Source organism: Eleutherodactylus coqui, chromosome 1 (assembly GCF_035609145.1).
Source record: "Eleutherodactylus coqui strain aEleCoq1 chromosome 1, aEleCoq1.hap1, whole genome shotgun sequence".
Classification (NCBI taxonomy): Eukaryota; Metazoa; Chordata; class Amphibia; order Anura; family Eleutherodactylidae; genus Eleutherodactylus; species Eleutherodactylus coqui.
The window spans coordinates 215993066-216013812 of NC_089837.1; the positions used below are offsets into that span (position 1 = coordinate 215993066).

General features: G+C 46.0%; 1 protein-coding gene across 1 annotated transcript in view; it reads left to right on the top strand.

The window, feature by feature from the left end:
• The first annotated feature begins 438 nt into the window (after nt 1-438).
• Nucleotides 439-20747, top strand: part of C1H6orf58 (chromosome 1 C6orf58 homolog) — a 53237-nt gene continuing 32928 nt past the window's right edge. Inside the window, exons 1-3 of the mRNA XM_066590825.1 lie at nt 439-727; nt 5544-5633; nt 18302-18486. Of these exons, the coding sequence (XP_066446922.1) occupies nt 439-727; nt 5544-5633; nt 18302-18486 (564 nt within the window). The remainder of the gene's footprint in view (nt 728-5543; nt 5634-18301; nt 18487-20747) is intronic.

Below are 20747 nucleotides of genomic sequence, written 5' to 3' on the forward strand. Positions count from 1 at the left end.
CCCTAATATTCGCCCGAGCATCAAGCTCGGACGAATACGTTCGCTCATCTCTAGTTCTATCCTCTGCGTATTGTGTGTGCAAATTATGCCCATGTGACGCCAGCCTTATAGTTATTTAAGATCCATGTTTCTAGCTTTTATTTTAAGCCAGATGAAGACTTGAAGCCTGAAATGTTGTTAAGCTAAATTGTATATTTCAGGGTGGTGCTTATTCTCTTATGGGTCACTAACCTTATATAAACTACTTTTATCTGCAGGTCATGTACTGCCCATGCTTTTACATTCTTTACTTTGATTTAAGGAGATTAGAATAGACTGTTTTATAGGTGCGTTCTGTGTGGGAACGCAACAGATGCTCAGACCAGTCAACAGTGAGTCCAGCTTTATAAGCAGACCCAGTGAACACATTTCATGATCAACATATTCAGTGGAATCACTATGTTATTTCTTCTGTGCCTGGTATTGGCATTAGGCAGTGCCAATCCTGAAGTTTCAAGTGACAATGAGATATACCCTCCATTGTGGGAATTTGTTCCTGAAAGCCTTGATGATTTCATCGTTAGCGAAGAGAAAGCCGTCATCGACCCCTGGCTTTATCTGGATCGGTTGGCAATGTATAAAATTTTACTGAATGTCACTGCACAATTTTTGGATATGAAAGAACCAGGCAACAAAAAAAATGTGCTCTGGGGATTACCTCTGCAAAATGGATGGCAGTGCCTTACAGGTAAAGTAATCTGTATAACAAGGCATTTCAGATTCAGATATACTGTATATGTCATGGGATAGCAAATGTTGTAGTCATTTGTGATGCCTTTATAGTATCATGTCATGGTTATACTTTAAAGAGAAGTTGTCATGTTCTACATGCAGCCCTATCTGCAGACTTTGTGTTACAAGAGCTGCATAAGCTGGGAAGACTGATACATAGTTTTGTGGGGAAACGTTCACTATAAATTGTATTTTATTAACTTTAATCGCTGCTAATTCTGGGTTTAGAGGTCTAGTGGTCTTATCAGTGATTAACAGTATTACTGTGCATACAGAGATAACTGTCAATCACTGAATAAACAGCCCACTAGACACTTAAGCATTAGAGATGAGCGAACGTACTTGGTAAGGCCGATTTCGCAATCAAGCACCGCGATTTTCGAGTACTTCACTACTCGGGTGAAAAGATTCGGGGGGCGCCGTGGGTGAGCGGGGGGTTGCAGAGGGGAGTGGGGGGTAGAGGGAGAGGACTCCCCCCTGTTCCGCATCTTTTCACCCGAGTAGTGAAGTACTCGAAAATCGCGGTGCTCGATTGTGCAATCGGCCTTACCGAGTACGTTCGCTCATCTCTATTAAGCATGAAAACAGCAGGGATTGACTGCAAATTAATGAAATAAAAGTTTTACTGAAACTTTTCTCACAAAACTATACACTGTATATAAATCTGCTCAGTTCATTCAGCTTTCTAACATAGAACCTACAGATAAGACTGCATGTACAACATAGCAGGTTGCCTTTAAATTAATTGTGCAATGAATCCTCTTTTCAATCAATACTACTATCAAATACAGGGGAAAAGCTGACGGCTCAAGGGCCCAGGTGCAAAAGTTCAGTTCTTTCCCCTCCTTACCACACTGGATGACTGCTGGCTGTACTCTGCTTGAAACTTTTTGCAGCATGACTGAGTTTCTTATCTGTGCGACACCAGTAACCAGGGATATTGCTGAAGACAGAATAGATTAGGGGCATGAGCTCCAAAACTCATGCATCATCCCCGCCCTCCAACAGGAAAAAAATAAATCCACACCCATATCTATCTATCTATCTATCTATCTATCTATCTATCTATCTATCTATCTATCTATCTATCTATCTATCTATCTATCTATCTGTCTCTGTCTGTCTATCATCTCACTGGCACCATATCTACAAGACAACTTTTATATCTATGGGCTTAGTTAGATACAGCTGTTTAGCTTTAGAATCTAGAATACCTAAAAATAGTGCAGTCACCATGTAATAGCCAGACACCAGCTCAACACACTGATAGTGATTACACTGCATTTAGGGTTACTTTACACAGGACAACTGTTGGGAGCATAAGCACATGACAGCTGTCCAAATGACTATTGTTCCTCTGCTTTCATACAGCAACAATAGTTCAGTGAATTGACGCTAGCAGGGCAGGATATCTTATCTGGGCACTCGCATCCAATCAAAGTGAACAGGATGTTCTTCAAAGATGAACAACTACCTGTTTACCCTGAGAACAAGTCACTCATTAGTCATGTAGTTTCAGTGAGCCAAAACAAAGCGACTATCAACTAATGAGCGATTTCTTGCTTAATACCTTGTTGGGCTCTGTGTTTACACAAGACAACTATCAATTAGAGCAATTTTTTTTGCCAAGTAGTCAACCCATGTAAAGCTGCCCTTACCTCCAGTGATCACAGGTGACATCTCTTTGATTGGTGGCATCCGTTGTTGTTTATTATTATTTTCCAGATCAGTATCCAGCTCAAAGTTGTCCCTCAATACCCAAACCACACCCCTACAGTCAGTTGTACCCATACTTAAACTATACAGCCTGCAGTCATCTGCATTTGTACCCATACCTGAACTACACAGCTTGCAGTTATCTGATCTCATACCCATACCTAAACTATATAGCCTGCAGTCATCTGGACCTGTACCCATAGCTGAACTATACAGCCTGTAGTTATCTGCTTCTGTCCCCATACCTAAACCATACAGCCTTCAGTCATCTGCACCTGAACCTATACCTAAACCATACAGCCTGCAGTCATCTGCACCTGAACTTATACCAAAGCAATACAGCCAGTAGTCATCTACACCTGTACCCATACCTACACTATACAGCCTGCAGTCATCTGTACCTGTACCCACACCTAAACTGTACATCTTGCTGTCATCTGTTCCTGTACCCATACATAAACCATACAGCCTGCAGTCATCTGCACCTGTAACCATATCTAAACTGTACATCTTGCTGTCATCTGCACCTGTACACATAACTGAAACATACAGCCTGTGTAGCAGAGCTGTTTGTGGTGTGTGTGACATGCATGTAGCAGAATTGTGTGTGATGTTGACAGGCGCATGTAGCATACCGGTGTGTGCGTGTGACATGTGTATGTAGCAGTGATATCGACCATGCTGGTATAACCTAGGTATCTCCTATATATAATTATATACACTACCGTTCAAAAGTTTGGGGTCACATTGAAATGTCCTTATTTTTGAAGGAAAAGCACTGTACTTTTCAATGAAGATAACTTTAAACTAGTCCTAACTTTAAACAAATGCACTCTATACATTGCTAATGTGGTAAATGACTATTCTAGCTGCAAATGACTGTTTTTTTGTGCAATATCTACAAAGGTGAATAGAGGCCCATTTCCAGCAACTATCACTCCAGTGTTCTAATGGTACAATGTGTTTGCTCATTGGCTCAGAAGGTTAATTGATGATTAGAAAACCCTTGTGCAATCATGTTCACACATCTGAAAACAGTCTAGCTCGTTACAGAAGCTACAAAACTGACCTTCCTGTGAGCAGATTGAGTTTCTGGAGCATCACATTTGTGGGGTCAATTAAACGCTCAAAATGGCCAGAAAAAGAGAACTTTCATCTGAAACTCGACAGTCTATTCTTGTTCTTAGAAATGAAGGCTATTCCATGCGAGAAATTGCTAAGAAATTGAAGATTTCCTACAACGGTGTGTACTACTCCCTTCAGAGGACAGCACAAACAGGCTCTAACCAGAGTAGAAAAAGAAGTGGGAGGCCGCGTTGCACAACTAAGCAAGAAGATAAGCACATTAGAGTCTCTAGTTTGAGAAACAGACGCCTCACAGGTACCCAAGTGGCATCTTCATTAAATAGTACCCGCAAAACACCAGTGTCAACATCTACAGTGAAGAGGCGGCTGCGGGATTTTGGGCTTCAGGGCAGAGTGGCAAAGAAAAAGCCATATCTGAGACTGGCCAATAAAAGAAAAAGATTAAGATGGGCAAAAGAACACAGACATTGGACAGAGGAAGACTGGAAAAAAGTGTTGTGGACGGATGAATCCAAGTTTGAGGTGTTTGGATCACAAAGAAGAACGTTTGTGAGACGCAGAACAAATGAAAAGATGCTGGAAGAATGCCTGACGCCATCTGTTAAGCATGGTGGAGGTAATGTGATGGTCTGGGGTTGCTTTGGTGCTGGTAAGGTGGGAGATTTGTACAGGGTAAAAGGGATTCTGAATAAGGAAGGCTATCACTCCATTTTGCAATGCCATGCCATACCCAGTGGACAGCGCTTGATTGGAACCAATTTCATCCTACAACAGGACAATGACCCTAAACACACCTCCAAATTGTGCAAGAACTATTTACAGCAGAAGCAGGCAGCTGGTATTCCATCGGTAATGGAGTGGCCAGCGCAGTCACCAGATCTGAACCCCATTGAGCTGTTGTGGGAGCAGCTTGACCGTATGGTACGCCAGAAGTGCCCATCCAACCAATCCAACTTGTGGGAGATGCTTCTAGATGCGTGGGGTGCAATTTCTCAAGCTTACCTCAACAAATTAACAGCTAGAATGTCAAAGGTGTGCAATGCTGTAATTGCTGCAAAAGGAGGATTCTTTGACGAAAGCAAAGTTTGATGTAAAAACAATGTTATTTCAAATACAAATCATTATTTCTAACCTTGTCAATGTCTTGACTCTATTTTCTATTCATTTCACAACGCATGGTGGTGAATAAGTGTGACTTTTCATGGAAAACACAAAATTGTTTGGGTGACCCCAAACTTTTGAACGGTAGTGTATGTACAGCTGGTATAAGTTATATACCCTTTATATACAGTTATGGACCATGCTGGTATAACCAAGGTATCTCCTGTATATAATTGCATATTTTACACACAATTAAAAAATGCATCAAAAACCTGCTTGCTGTTTTCATAAACTGCATGCGTTTTTTGGGGTTTTTTTTAGCGATATTCAGTGATAAGTTGTCTTGTGTAAGCACAGTGACCAAATCGTTCATTAGTTGCTATTGATGTAGACAGCAACAAAGCCCAATGGATGCTGCAGAATGAGAAAAAGAGCAGTAAAAGCAGTGGAATGTGTGCATATTCTATAGCACCGTGAAATGATTTATGACTATTTTTTAATTTGACTTTAGCCTTGGAATACCCTTTTAGGGCTCAGTCACACAGGCGCATCGGCGCCCGTGTGACTGCAGGAAGAAGATGGCCGTACCTCAAGACATACGTCTCTCTTCAGTGTCGGGAGAAAGAACATGTGACCGGCTTCATTGCCGGTCATGTGTTCTTTCTTCAGCGCTGCAGAGAGACGTCCGTCTTGAGGTATGGCCGTCTTCTTCCTGCAGTGAGGGCTCAGTCACACGGGCGCATCGGTGCCTGTGTACGGGTGCACATGCCCCCGTGTGACTGAGCCCTTAAGGTCTAAAACTATTATTAGATAGATATGTATATTACAATGTAAAGTAACAGAAATACTTTATTTTCTGTCTAAATTAGGTCGATTAGACGATCCAACTCAGCAGCCTTTGGGTGGGCAGAAATGTAACTCTGACCAAAAATCGATTTCACCAAAGAGTTGGTGGGCTTGTAAGTATAGCAATGCGAATCTGTTACAGTGAAACTAGTATTAGCATTTTTTTTTAAAATATTATATAATAGAGAGAAAACTATATGAATGGGCTTAATCTTAGATAGCTATAGCCATATGTCGGATCATTCATAAAGCTAGATGAAGGGAAGAGTTGTTATTAATTGGAAAAATTGTGTCTAACAAATTATGCTGTCTGATCACATTGATGTTTATCCATGCAAACAGTCAGCTTCTTGATATTGATACCATGAAGACGTCATTCTAGCTTTCATCGTATTATAACCTACACTTTATCATATACAAATTTTGATAGAGAATCCAGTAGCAACACGTCAGTTTTATTGATATTCAAGTAGAAGTAAACTACACTTTCTCAAGTTCTCTAAATATGTGGCTGCATATAAGTCTGCAGTGAACAATTTAGCTCCTCCAGTTTATAGTCTGGCTTGCTGCTTTTTGTTAGGGTCTATGGCCATTGTGCCTACGTTACGGTGATTGTGCCCACCTTATGGCAATTGTGCCTGCTTTGCACCTTATTAGGTACTTCATTTTTGGCTCTTTTCCAGTGAAATATGCTTTTGTTTTCCCTCTCACCTCTCTCATTTTAATTTAGTTTACAGTAAGACAGTGTAGGTTCTGACGGACGCGGTGTGGCCTTGCTTGTGGCCCGTCAGCTTATGCGTCTTTGCCAAAATGCTGAACTAACACTCGCATTTTATTAGTGTGTATCAATATTTCCTTTATGCAGTTTGCTATAGGCTTCTGGGGGAGTCCAAGATGTCAGCCAGTGTGGCCCACTGTTGAGATTCAGGGCAACCCACTGCTATGTCAGTGTGAGCTGTAATCCTGTATTGTGGGACGCACCCATCTATTTTCTGGCTTCTGTGGTATCGTTCACATTGCGGACTAGGTTTGACTGCAGTCACTCCTCCCTGATCTGGGCTTTCTCAAGTTCTCTAATTATGTGCCTGCATAAAAGTCTGCAGTGAACAATTTAGCTCCTCCAGTTTATAGTCTGGCTTGCTGCTTTTTGTTAAGGTTTACGGCCACTGTGCCTACTCTGCGGCCATTGTGCCAGCCTTATGGCGATCGTACCTGCTCTGCACCTTATCAGGTACTGCATTTTTGGCTTTTTTCCAGTGAAATATTTCCTGAATCATCAAACTATTTAAAAAAAGATTTATGAAACACATTAGTTATTCTCAAAGAGCTGGGAATTTCCAAATGAAACAATTCAGAATTAAATTTCTGCAATGATTTTGAAAGGATTGATAAATTGTGGACCTAAGTTGAAGGACTGTTGTTTGAGTTTTATGCTCTTAGTTGACAACCAAACCAAGTCTCCCATCAAGAAAACCATCTCCTCAGAACGCCCTTTATCTGCCACCTGCTTGAAATTTTGAACCATCCTTCAATGATTTTTCTGAATATTTTCCCAAACCACCTCAATGTTAGAGGAGAACTCATTCTCCTCTGGCACCTCCGAGACCTTTTTAGAAAAGGGACTAAAACATGGATGGAACCCAAAATTACAAAAGAAAGGCGATGCCCCCATAGATTCCAATTGTTCAAAACAAATTCAGCGAAAACCCGACCAATCCTCCTGACTCTCTGAGACATAACACAACAAGTATTGTTCCAGACTCTGGTTACATCTCTCTGTCTTGCCATCTCTAGATGATATGCAGAGAAAAACAAGAGCTGAGTTCCCAACCTAGAGGAAATAAAACACCAGAATCTGGAAACAAACTGAACCCCATGATTGGAGATGATATTCACTGGTAAACCGTGTAATCTCACAACATAAGTAATGAACAATCTAGCCAAGGTTTTAGCATTAGGAAGACTGGGGAGAGCCACAAAATGACACATTTCAGTAAATCAATTACAACCCAGATGACAATATTACCCTCAGAAGGTGGCAAATCCATGATAAAATACATAGACGAATCAGTCCAAACTTTACATATATAGGCAAAGGCAACAACCTCCCTGGAGGGAAGGTTACAAAGCGATTTTGTTCTGGCACAAACCTCACAAGTAAAGACAAAATTCAATACATCTCATCATAATGACAGCCTCAAAAAATTCTTGTGAGTAGTTTTTGGGTATGGATGACCAGCTAACACAGAACTATGTATTTCGGACAAAAATCTTTCCTGACAGAAGGCTCGACGGGGCTAAATCCTGCTCTTTACAGACCTTCACAGACACCACTGCCCCCTCAGAAACAATGGTCACAGGAGGTTCATCCAAAACCACTAAAACAAAACTCCTATAAAGAGCATCAGCCTTAACATTTCTACTGCCAGGAAGATATGTAACGATAAAGTTGAAACGCCAGAAAAATAGTGACCACCGCGCCTGTCTCGGATTAACTCTTTTGGCTGATTCTAAGTAGATCAGGTTTTCGTGGTCAGTAAATCACCACCTTATGCCAAGCTCTTTCAAGGAGATGGCACCACTCCTGAGAAGCCCTTTTAATTGCCAACAGCTCTCTGTCACCAATATCATAATTTTGCTCAGTAATAGAAAATTTATAGTAAAAATGCACAAGTGAAGATTTTCCTTGAGAAAGCACTGCCACAACTTCTGAGGCATCAACCTCCCCCATGAAAAGGACTAGATGAGTCTGGTTGCACTAGAACCGGAGCAGTCGCAAAACATCTCTTCATGGCATGAAGAGATTGTAGTGCCCTTGGGAACTATTTGGAAGGGAAATAACTAGAGATGAGCGAATGTACTCGTCCGAGCTTGATATTCGTGCGAATATTAGGGTGTTCGGGATGCTCGTTACTCGTAACGAGCACCAAGCGGTGTTCCGGTTACTTTCAGTTTCCTCTCTGAGACGTTAGCGCGCTTTTCTGGCCAATTGAAAGACAGGGAAGGCATTACAACTTCCCCCTGTGACGTTCAAGCCCTATACCACCCCCCTGCTGTGAGTGGCTGGGGCGATCAGATGTCACCCGAGTATAAAAATCGGCCCCTCCCGCGGCTCGCCACACATGCCTTGTGACTTAGCTGAGGGAAAGTGCTGCTGCTGGTGCTGCTGTAGGGAGAGCGTTAGGAGTCAGTGTAGGCTTCAAGAACCCCAACGGCCCTTCTCAGGGCCACATCTACTAGTGTGCAGTACTGTGTTAGCACAGTATTTTTATTTTTTTTTGTCCAAAATTGGATCTGCAGAGCATTGCGCCCAGCAATAGGGACAGAAGTGGGGGTTAGGCAGGGAGAGTGTTAGGAGTTAGTGTAGGCTTCAAGAACCCCAACGGTCCTTTCTAGGGCCACTTCTATCCGTGTGCAGTACTGTCCAGGCTGCTGTTAGCAGTGTTGCATTTTTTTTTTTTTCTCAAAACCGGCTGTGCAGAGCATTGCACCCGGCATTAATACTACAGGGATAGAATTGTGTAGGCAGGGCCAGAAGACATTTATTATTCATTGAATACACGCAGTGGGGTCTTCCCTTTGCTAAAAAGGAAAAAAATTATATTTGGCCAGCCTGTGTCAGTCCTAAGGTCTCCGTGTACGTGTGTGCTGCGTGTACAACGTACAAAAATCAGACGCAACCAGCTACGCTTTACTGCAGGCTTGCGCCATTGTCTTTCCTGACTGGCAAATACCTGCTCTGCTAGAGTTAATAACTCTGCTACACTATACTTGTGTGACACTTTTTGAGGGCCACACTACAGTTCTAAAAGTTATTGTTCATTGAATATACGCAGTGGGTCCTTCCCTTTGCCAAAAAGGAAAAGAAATTATATTTGGCCTGCCTGTGTCAGTCCTAAGGTCTGCGTGTACGTGTGTGCTGCGTGTACAACGTACAAAAATCAGACGCAACCAGCTACGCTTTACTGCAGCCTAGCGCCATTGTCTTTCCTGACTGGCAAATACCTGCTCTGCTAGAGTTAATAACTCTGCTACACTATACTTGTGTGACACTTTTTGAGGGCTACACCACAGATATTAAACTTCTTGTTCATTGAATATACGCAGTGGGGTCTTCCCTAAGCTAAAAAGGAAAAGAAATTATATTTTGCCTGCCTGTGTCAGTCCTAAGGTCTGCGTGTACGTGTGTGCTGCGTGTACAACGTACAAAAATCAGACGCAACCAGCTACGCTTTACTGCAGCCTAGCGCCATTGTCTTTCCTGACTGGCAAATACCTGCTCTGCTAGAGTTAATAACTCTGCTACACTATACTTGTGTGACACTTTTTGAGGGCCACACCACAGATATTAAACTTCTTGTTTTTCATTGAATACACGCAGTGGGGTCTTCCCTTTGCAAAAAAGCGAAAACATTATATTTGGCCTGCAGGCTTGCGCCAATTTATTTCCTGCCTGGGAAATCAAATCACTGGTAATACAGCATGCTGAGGGGTAGGGGTAAGCCTAGAGGACATGGACGTGGACGTGGCCGAGGACGCGGAGGGCCAAGTGAGGGTGTGGGCACAGGCCGAGCTCCTGATCCAGGTGTGTCGCAGCCGACTGCTGCGCGATTAGGAGAGAGGCACGTTTCTGGCGTCCCCACATTCATTGCCCAATTAATGGGTCCACGCGGGGGACCTTTATTAGAAAATGAGCAGTGTGAGCAGGTCCTGTCCTGGATGGCAGAAAGTGCTTCAAGCAAGCTATCATCCACCCACAGTTCTGCGCCGTCCAGTGCTGCAAATCCGAATCCTCTGTCTGCTGCTCCTCCTTCCTCCCAGCCTCCTCACTCCACTACAATGACACCTGCTCAGGAGCGGGAACACTCCCAGGAACTGTTCTCGGGCCCCTGCTTAGATTGGGCAGCAGCGGTTCCTCTCCCACCAGAGGAGTTTATCGTCACTGATGCCCAACCATTCGAAAGTTCCCGGGGTCCGGGGGAAGAGGCTGGGGACTTCCGCCAACTGTCTCAAGAACTTTCTGTGGGTGAGGAGGACGATGACGATGAGACACAGTTGTCTTGCAGTGAGGTAGTAGTAAGGGCAGTAAGTCCAAGGGAGCAGCGCACAGAGGATTCGGAGGAAGAGCAGCAGGACGATGAGGTGACTGACCCCACCTGGTGTGCAACGCCTACTCAGGACAGGTCTTCAGAGGGGGAGGCAAGGGCATCAGCAGGGCAGGTTGCAAGAGGCAGTGCGGTGGCCAGGGGTAGAGGCAGGGCCAGACCGAATAATCCACCAAGTGTTTCCCAAAGCACACCCTCGCGCCATGCCACCCTGCAGAGGCCGAGGTGCTCTAAGGTCTGGCAGTTTTTCACAGAGACGCCTGACGACCGACGAACAGTGGTGTGCAACCTTTGTCGCGCCAAGATCAGCCGGGGAGCCACCACCAACAGCCTCACCACCACCAGCATGCGCAGACATATGATGGCCAAGCACCCCACAAGGTGGGACGAAGGACGTTCACCGCCTCCGGTTTGCACCGCTGCCTCTCCCCCTGTGCCCCAACCTGCCACTGAGATACAACCTCCCTCTCAGGACACAGGCACAACCGTCTCATGGCCTGCACCCACACCCTCACCTCCGCTGTCCTCGGCCCCATCCACCAATGTCTCGCACCGCACAGTCCAGCCGTCGCTAGCGCAAGTGTTGGAGCGCAAGCGCAAGTACGCCACCACGCACCCGCACGCTCAATCGTTAACCGTCCACATAGCCAAATTTATCAGCCTTGAGATGCTGCGGTATAGGGTTGTGGAAACGGAGTCCTTCAAAGCTATGATGGCGGCGGCGGCCCCGTGCTACTCAGTTCCCAGTCGCCACTACTTTTCCTGATGTGCCGTCCCAGCCCTGCACGACCACGTCTCCCGCAACATTGTACGCGCCCTCACCAATGCGGTTAGTGGCAAGGTCCACTTAACTACGGACACGTGGACAAGCACAGGCGGGCAGGGCCACTACATCTCCCTGACGGCACATTGGGTGAATTTAGTGGAGGCTGGGACAGAGTCAGAGCCTGGGACCGCTCACGTCCTACCCACCCCCAGAATTGCGGGCCCCAGCTCGGTGGTGGTATCTGCGGCGGTGTATGCTTCTTCCACTAAAGCACCCTCCTCCTCCTCCTCAACCTCTGTCTCGCAATCTAGATGTGTCAGCAGCAGCAGGACATCGCCAGCAGTCGGTGTCGCGCGGCGTGGCAGCACAGCGCTGGGCAAGCGTCAGCAGGCCGTGCTGAAACTACTCAGCTTAGGAGATAGGAGGCACACGGCCCACGAACTGCTGCAGGGTCTGACAGAGCAGACGGACCGTTGGCTTGCGCCGCTGAGCCTCCAACCGGGCATGGTCGTGTGTGACAACGGGCGTAACCTGGTGGCGGCTCTGCAGCTCGGCAGCCTCACGCACGTGCCATGCCTGGCCCACGTCTTTAATTTGGTGGTTCAGCGCTTTCTGAAAAGCTACTCACGCTTGTCAGACCTGCTCGTAAAGGTGCGCCGGCTCTGCGCACATTTCCGCAAGTCCCACACGGACGCTGCCACCCTGCGCACCCTGCAACATCGCTTTAATCTGCCAGTGCACCGACTGCTGTGCGACGTGCCCACACGGTGGAACTCTACGCTCCACATGTTGGCTAGGCTCTATGAGCAGCGTAGAGCTATAGTGGAATACCAACTCCAACATGGGCGGCGCAGTGGGAGTCAGCCTCCTCAATTCTTTTCAGAAGAGTGGGCCTGGTTGGCAGACATCTGCCAGGTCCTTCGAAACTTTGATCAGTCTACCCAGGTGGTGAGCGGCGATGCTGCAATCATTAGCGTCACCATTCCTCTGCTATGCATCTTGAGAAGTTCCCTGCAAACCATAAAGGCAGCCGCTTTGCGCTCGGAAACAGAGCCGGGGGAAGACAGTATGTCGCTGGATAGTCAGAGCACCCTCCTGTCTATATCTCAGCGCATTCAGGAGGAGGAGGAGGAGGATGAGGAGGATGAGGAGGAGGGGGAAGAGACAGCTTGGCCCACTGCTGACGGTACCCATGCTGGTTGCCTGTCATCATTTCAGCGTGTATGGCCTGAGGAGGAGGAGGAGGAGGAGGAGGAGGAGGATCCTGAAAGTGATCTTCCTAGTGCGGACAGCCATCATTTCCTCTTCGGGAATGAGAGTGGAAAGGTTCTCCTTATACCGTGGGTCGAGCAGTGTGTACACCCAGTAATCCGTAGTGGCCAGAATGCGTGTAATGCAAGGGTCACGAGACAGGCATCCTAACATGAAGTCAGCCATGTGTGCCAGGGTACCTGTACGCAACACATGGCTGTCCTCACTAGGAAGATCACTTTCAGGATCCTCCTCCTCCTCCTCTGGCCATACACGCTGAAAGGATGACAGGCAAGCAGCATGTGTACCCTCAGCAGTGGGCCATGCTGTCTCTTCCCCCTGCTCGTCATGCTCCTCCCCCTCCTCCTCTGGCTATACACGCTGAAAGGATAACAGGCAAGCAGCATGTGTACCCTCAGCAGTGGGCCAAGCTGTCTCTTCCCCCTCCTCCTCATGCTCCTCCCCCTCCTCCTCCTCCTCAACGCGCTGAGATATAGACATGAGGGTGCTCTGACTATCCAGCGACATACTGTCTTCCCCCGCCTTCGTTTCCGAGTGCAAAGCGTCTGCCTTTATGCTTTGCAGGGAACTTCTCAAGAGGCATAGCAGAGGAATGGTTACGCTAATGATTGCAGCATCCCCGCTCAGCATCTGGGTAGACTCCTCAAAGTTTCCAAGGACCTGGCAGATGGCTGCCAACCAGGCCCACTCTTCTGTAAATAATTGAGGAGGCTGACTCCCACTACGCCGCCCATGTTGGAGCTGGTATTCCGCAATAGCTCTACGCTGCTCATAGAGCCTGGCCAAAACGTGGAGCGTAGAGTTCCACTGTGTGGGCACGTCACACAGCAATCGGTGCACTGGCAGATGAAACCGATGTTGCAGGGTCCGCAGGGTGGCAGCGTCCGTCTTGGAGTTGCGGAAATGTGTGCTGACCCGGCGCAACTTTCCGAGCAGGTATGACAAGTGTGGGTAGCTTTTCAGAAAGCGCTGAACCACCAAATTAAAGACATGGGCCAGGCATGGCACGTGCGTGAGGCTGCCGAGCTGCAGAGCCGCCACCAGGTTACGGCCGTTGTCACACACGACCATGCCCGGTTGGAGGCTCAGCGGCGCAAGCCAGCGGTTGGTCTGCTCTGTCAGACCCTGCAGCAGTTCGTGGGCCGTCTGCTGAGTAGTTTCAGCACGGCCTGCTGACGCTTGCCCACCGCTGTGCTGCCATGCCGCGCGACACCGACTGCTGGCGACGTGCTGCTGCTGACACATCTTGATTGCGAGACAGAGGTTGCGTAGGAGGAGGAGGAGGGTGGTTTAGTGGAGGAAGCATACACCGCCGCAGATACCACCACCGAGCTGGGGCCCGCAATTCGGGGGGTGGGTAGGACGTGAGCGGTCCCAGGCTTTGACTCTGTCCTAGCCTCCACTAAATTCACCCAATGTGCCGTCAGGGAGATATAGTGGCCCTGCCCGCCTGTGCTTGTCCACGTGTCTGTTGTTAAGTGGACCTTGGCAGTAACCGCGTTGGTGAGGGCGCGTACAATGTTGCGGGAGACGTGGTCATGCAGGGCTGGGACGGCATATCGGGAAAAGTAGTGGTGACTGGGAACCGAGTAGCGCGGGGCTGCCGCCCCCATCATGCTTTTGAAAGCCTCCGTTTCCACAAGCCTATACGGCAGCATCTCCAGGCTGATCAATTTTGCAATGTGCACGTTTAACGCTTGAGCGTGCGGGTGCGTGGCGGCGTACTTGCGCTCACGCTCAAACAGTGGCACTAGCGACGTCTGGACGCTGCGCTGAGAGACATTGGTGGATGGGGCCGAGGACAGCGGAGGTGAGGGTGTGGGTGCAGGCCAGGAGACGGTAGTGCCTGTGTCCTCAGAGGAGGGTTGGATCTCAGTGGCAGGTTGGGGCACAGGGGGAGAGGCAGTGGTGCAAACCGGAGGCGGCGAACGGCCTTCGTCCCACCTTGTGGGGTGCTTGGCCATCATATGCCTGCGTATGCTGGTGGTGGTGGCTCCCCGGCTGATCTTGGCGCGACAAAGGTTGCACACCACTGTTCGTCGGTCGTCTGCACTCTCAGTGAAAAACTGCCAGACATTTGAGCACCTCGGCCTCTGCAGGGTGGCATGGCGCGAGGGGGCGCTTTGGGAAACAGTTGGTGGATTATTCGGTCTGGCCCTGCCTCTACCCCTGGCCACCGCACTGGCTCGGCCTGTGCCTACACCCTGACTTGGGCCTCCGCGTCCTCGCCCGCGTCCACGTCCTCTAGGCCTACCCCTACCCCTCAGCATGGTGTATTACCAGTAGTGCAGAAACAGAACGCTGTAATTAAATGTGCCGCTTATTGGCCTGTGGTTGGAGGCTGACTTCGCTTACGGAACGCCAGGAAATAATTTTGCGCAAGCCTGCTGTAACACTTAGCTGGCTGCGTATGAATTTGGAGGACTACTACACCCAGCAGAGACCCAGAACACTGAGGACAGTCACAGGCAGCCCAAATAGATTTTTTTCCCCAAATGTTTTTGCAAAGGCCCACTGCCTATATTCAATCAATATGTCTTCTGTCCCTGCCTAACTGCTTCTGTCCCTGGAGTATGTCAAAGAACTGCAGAGTGTTGCACTGTGGACTGCAATACAGCGGTGATTTAACAGCCCAGACAGAGCCAGGAAATAATTTTGCGGAAGCCTGCTGTAACACTTAGCTGGCTGCATATGAATTTGGAGGACTACTACACCCAGCAGAGACCCAGAACACTGAGGACAGTCACAGGCAGCACAAATTGATTTTTTTCCCCAAATGTTTTTGCAAAGGCCCACTGCCTATATTCAATCAATATGTCTTCTGTCCCTGCCTAACCACCACTTCTGGCCCTGGAGTATTACTGCAGGGCGCAATGCTCTGCACGGCCGATATACCAAAAAAAAAAAAGTGCAACACTGCAAAAAGCAGCCTCCACAGTACAGCACACGGTTAGATGTGGCCCTAAGAAGGACCGTTGGGGTTCTTGAAGCCTAAAATACTCCTAACACTCTCCCTATAGCAGCTCCACCAAGATAGCACTTTCCCTCCTCTATGTCAGAACGCATCTGTGGCGAGCCGCGGGAGGGGCCGATTTTTATACTCGGGTGAAACCTGATCTCGCCAGCCACTCACTGCAGGGGGGTGGTATAGGGGTTGAACATTGCAGGGGGAAGTTGTAATGCCTTCCCTGTCTTTCTATTGGCCAGAAAAGCGCGCTAACGTCTCAGAGGTGAAAGTGAAAGTAACCCGAACATCGCGTGGTACTCGTCACGAGTAACGAGCATCTCGAACACGCTAATACTCGAACGAGTATCAAGCTCGGACGAGTACGTTCGCTCATCTCTAGATACAATGTAGCCCATAGAGTTGCAAAAACTATATAAGGTTTATTTAACAAAACAGAAATCAGATTGGTCCCTGCGCTGAGCCAATGAGAGGCAGCAGTCACTCACTCATTCATGAATTCATGAATGGGTGTGTGAGTGAGAGCTGCCTCTGATTGGTCAGGCTGTGACCAATTAGAGGCAGCTCATTCAGCAGGCGGGGATTTTAAACCCCCGGCTGCTGAATACTATAGAGAAGCAGTTCAGGAGAACTGCCGGCGGCTGCGGCTGGACTCCAGCTGCAGCGGAAAGGTGAGTATACAGTTTTTTTTTATTTTTACACATTTCTGGATGAATTGCAGGGAAGGACTTATATATTTAAGCCCTTCCCGACTATTCATCCCACGCTCGCCGGCAGCCCATTGCTTTCAATGGAGCCAGCTGTATTGCCGGCTCCACTGAATTCAATGGGCAAACATCATTCTTCTCTGTCACAGCTGTTACAGCTGTGGCAGAGAAGAATGATTTGTCTTCTATATGTTCTCAATGGGGTCGGCGCTGCTGCCGCCGGCCCCATTGAGCGCATATAGAGAAGAGAACAGGAATCGCAGATCGCAGATAGGTGCGATCTGCGATTTCTGTTCTATAATTCATTGGACGAGCGCATAAAAAGCGCTCATGTGTCCGATACCATTGCAAAGCAATGGTTTTATAAAATCGCCGGACGCATGCGCATGCACAAATCGCGTGAAAAAACGCCCGTATGACTAAGGCCTTGAGTGTGCACACTTACTATTGATGTTGAGAGCACCTCACTTATGGTTTGTCACTATGAATTACATTATGAAAACATAATCTGTTCCAGTTCTTGCAAGATATTCATACCCAAGATGACATGGACATTCTCTCTATATGCTTCATGAACTGTAATGTTGCCTTTCTTGCTGATATCTTGGCCGTATAGTTGCACTTTCATCCATGCAACTCCTGAGACGGGGACTGGCAAATGATTAGTTGCAGTCAGCTTATCACAATTTTCATTTTTAGTTTGACCAAGGCCTGAAAATGTCAGTTAAGGAAGGCTTCCGGCATTCTTGTTAGTTTCAAACCCCATATCCACAAGGCAATCAGACCCCCCTTCAAACTCAGCCTGAATCATCAGACATCCAGCAACAAGGTGTTCGGAGTTTTGTTTGTGAGTCCTTTCCCCGCCTTCCCCGCAGCATGCCCCACTACTGCTGAGGTTTCTAGTTTAAAGATTCTTCAGGGCAGTGTACCGCGTGACTTCAGGATTGCTGGGCAAATTGGCCTCTTTCCCTATAATGTCAGCACTGTAACCCTCTTCATTTGGCTCACCGCCCCTGAGGACAGAGGTGTGCTTTGGCTTCTTACAGCAGGTAGTGGTCTCAGCAGATATGGAGGCACTTCATAACAGGGTCTTTTGACTAGGAGGTTGCCCCAGTCAGAACTCAAATTGAGTTAACTCCTCTCTGATGGAGCTCAACATAGTAAATCTCACATCTTCTCCAAACCTTCCTATTTACCAACTGCAGCAAGGTCTTCTGTAGTTTGGGATCTCACAGCATATGGACTATAGCTCTAATCCTGGCTACGAGCCACAGCTTTTGTTAACAAATGGTGAAAAGTAAATGAAGGATCGACCAAGACTCATTCACATAACACTTGGCCTAATGGGATGCTGCTTAGTCTGATGATGAATTGGTCCCTTAGTACCTGACCCATCTACTCTATTGTAGTTAACCCAGAGAGATCTCTTTTCCAAATACTCTGCCAATTCATAAGTCCTGTCTCCAGAATGCAATGGCTGTGATTGGTTCATTGAGCGCTGCATTGATTGGCTGAACAGCCCTCGAAGAACTAATCACAGCAATCACGTCATGGCTGTGGGATTTATGAATTGGTTGAATTCCGTAACAGAAAAAGTGGTCTTGTGTGGGCTGCCGAGGACTGCGGGAACCATCGCATTGGTTCATCGAGCACTGCATTGATTGGCTGAGCAGCGCTTGAAGAACCAATCACAGGCATCACGTCGTGGAGGTGGGATTAATGAATTGGCTGAGCTGTGGCAGACAAAATTGGCTGTTTGGGCAAAATTCTATGTAAAAACCTATGTAAAGTACCTTAGAATCATAGAGTTGGAAGGGACCTCCAGGGTCATCAGGTCCAACCCCCTGCTCAATGCTTACTCCCATGAATTTCTAATTTATATTTCATGATAGTTCAACGTTAATTGGAGTATTAAAACTATGAAACTTACATTTTACTTACTTCCATATATTTTCCTTTCTTGTAGGTATGAATTACTACTTGGCAGTCATCCCATTTCTTGGAGCTATTGATGCTGGATTTTTTCCAAGATTTAATCATAGCATAGTCATATCTCCTCCAGTTGAATTTCAATCAGACTTTTGCTACAGCATTGAAGAGTGCCGTTCATTCTCTACTGAACTCATGGATAAATGGAAATCATTTTTTGAGGTAACTGCGTTTGTTACACATGTGTATGTCAAAAAGGGTTCTATATGTTTCAAGTTAATCAAAATGAGTTCACTTAGCTAAGCAACGTAAGCAATAACAATCGATTTACTAAAGAGGTTACAAAACAATACAGTGAGAAAGGGATACAATAACATACCATAAATTGTAAACGGTATGCAGTATAAGGGCGCCCACCCACTGGCGATTTTTTTTTCTTTGCGTTTTGCGTTTTTTCTCAAGAGCAATTAGAATTGAATGTACTCCTGTCCACTGGCGTTTTTTTTTTGCGTTGCGTTGCGTTTTTTAACATAGGAACTGTCAGTTGCATATGTGTCCTTATTTTTCTCCTAATGCACCCATGAAAGTCAATGGAAATTAATGGAAAAGCCGCGAAAACGCGGTAAAAAACGCCGCGAAATCGCTGCGTTTTTCACGCACGAAAATCGCAAACGCCAGTGGGTGGGCGCCCTTACATAGCAACTTCTCTGGCGTCCATATTGCTGTGCAGTGGTCAGCAATATTAAGGATGATGGAATGGATAATAATTTCCCTCTGTTCATGCACTTATTTAACTACAGCTTACAGTTGCTTCCTATACAATTTTTTGGTTGACAGACCTTTCTCCCCCACAAATGCCCGTTCTTGTGCCAAAAGTAATTTAAAAATTTTTTTTCTAAATTTTATATTTTGAAAATTATATAATTGCTATCTGCATGTGCTAAAATTGTTATAATGGATCAACATGACAATTTTTACAGTACCGTACTTTTAATCACCTATTTTATAGAGAGCAACTTGCTGCGGTAGATGAGCACTGATCAACAAGATTGGAGCTTGTTTGCTTGGTCTTTACACAATTCAGACTTTATTAGGAGATGAACAATCGCTCATATGATCGTTTATCCTCATAGAGTATTATTCTTACGAGCAGGACATCCTGCACTTACACGGTGCAATGTGCTGCTGACAATGACCATTTTTGTGCCTCATAAAAGATGTGATAACCCAGTGATCAAATGTTTGTGCATTGGGTGATCAGCAAGCATTCAAACAGATTATCAGGCAATTGAATATTCAGGCAAACACTTGTGCCTGATAATCAGTCAGTGTCAAAGGCCCTTTAGTGCATTCAAGTATCTCCGTGCAGTCAAAGATCACATAGCCATATTCCTTTGTTTTCAAAGAGAATCATTAGATAACAGTAAGCATAATTCCACATATAGCATGTGGTAGAAAATGCATATGCAGATTGCTACTTTTCATTGAAACTATTTGCTTCAGCTACGATTGCTATAAAACTTAAGATGTGCTGTAGTGCAAAGTATACTAATTTCTACCTTCAAGTCCAAACATACTTTATTAAAAGCGTTTTCCCATGAAAAATATTCTTTCTTGTTAAATCTAGCCCATAGTTTTAAAAAATATTTTGTGTTTTCTTTTATTAAAAAAAAATGTTTCTGTCCCCAGTTATTCCAGGACTAACCTTAGAATAGCACCACCTGATGTTCCTACTAAAGAGCCTTTTTGTTTCCCTTCCATCTTGGTAAATCTTTGTAGTGGTGACACCTAGAGATTGGAAGGCCAGGAAAAAAACAAAAAAATTGGGGGAAAAAAACTTTTTCCAAAGGTATTTTTTTCCAAAGGTATTTTTTTCTGGAAAAACTGAAGAAAAGAAAAGTGTGTAGAATATGTTCTTTTCCAATGATAAATATATCTATGACATGGTATTAAAACTATATAACATAAAGAGCTTAGTGAAAGATTTCTGAGACTTTTTGTAAAGTCTTAAATTATTGCAAGTCCTCTCAGCTAAAGACATGCAATTCCTGGAATATTATTTAAGTAACACCGTAATTCTCAATGTAGTTCTAAAACAGGAGAAATATGCATTTGTGCCACTAGGGGGCAATGCAGGAAAAAGTCTCCAGTTTAGTTTACTTGTGTACCTGCTCAGACCCCCTGCAGTTGAGTAATTGTTGGTATACAGGAGATAATAGTTTCTGTCCTCCTCTCTGGCCTTAACTGACAGGTAAGAGGGTAAATTTGTCTGACAAATTATTTTCTCTTTTGTAACTCTTAATTGATTCCTATTAATGTTCTCCACCATGACAGCATAATGTTTACCTATAGTCTGGTCAGTAAATAGGCTTTTCTTTTCCTCCTCTCGTAAAATGGTGAGACCAACATCTAGAGTCTGGAAACATTTCCCCAGTGCAATTTCTGCTGAGAGCAAAACTGTAATTTGCAAACATTGTGCAAAA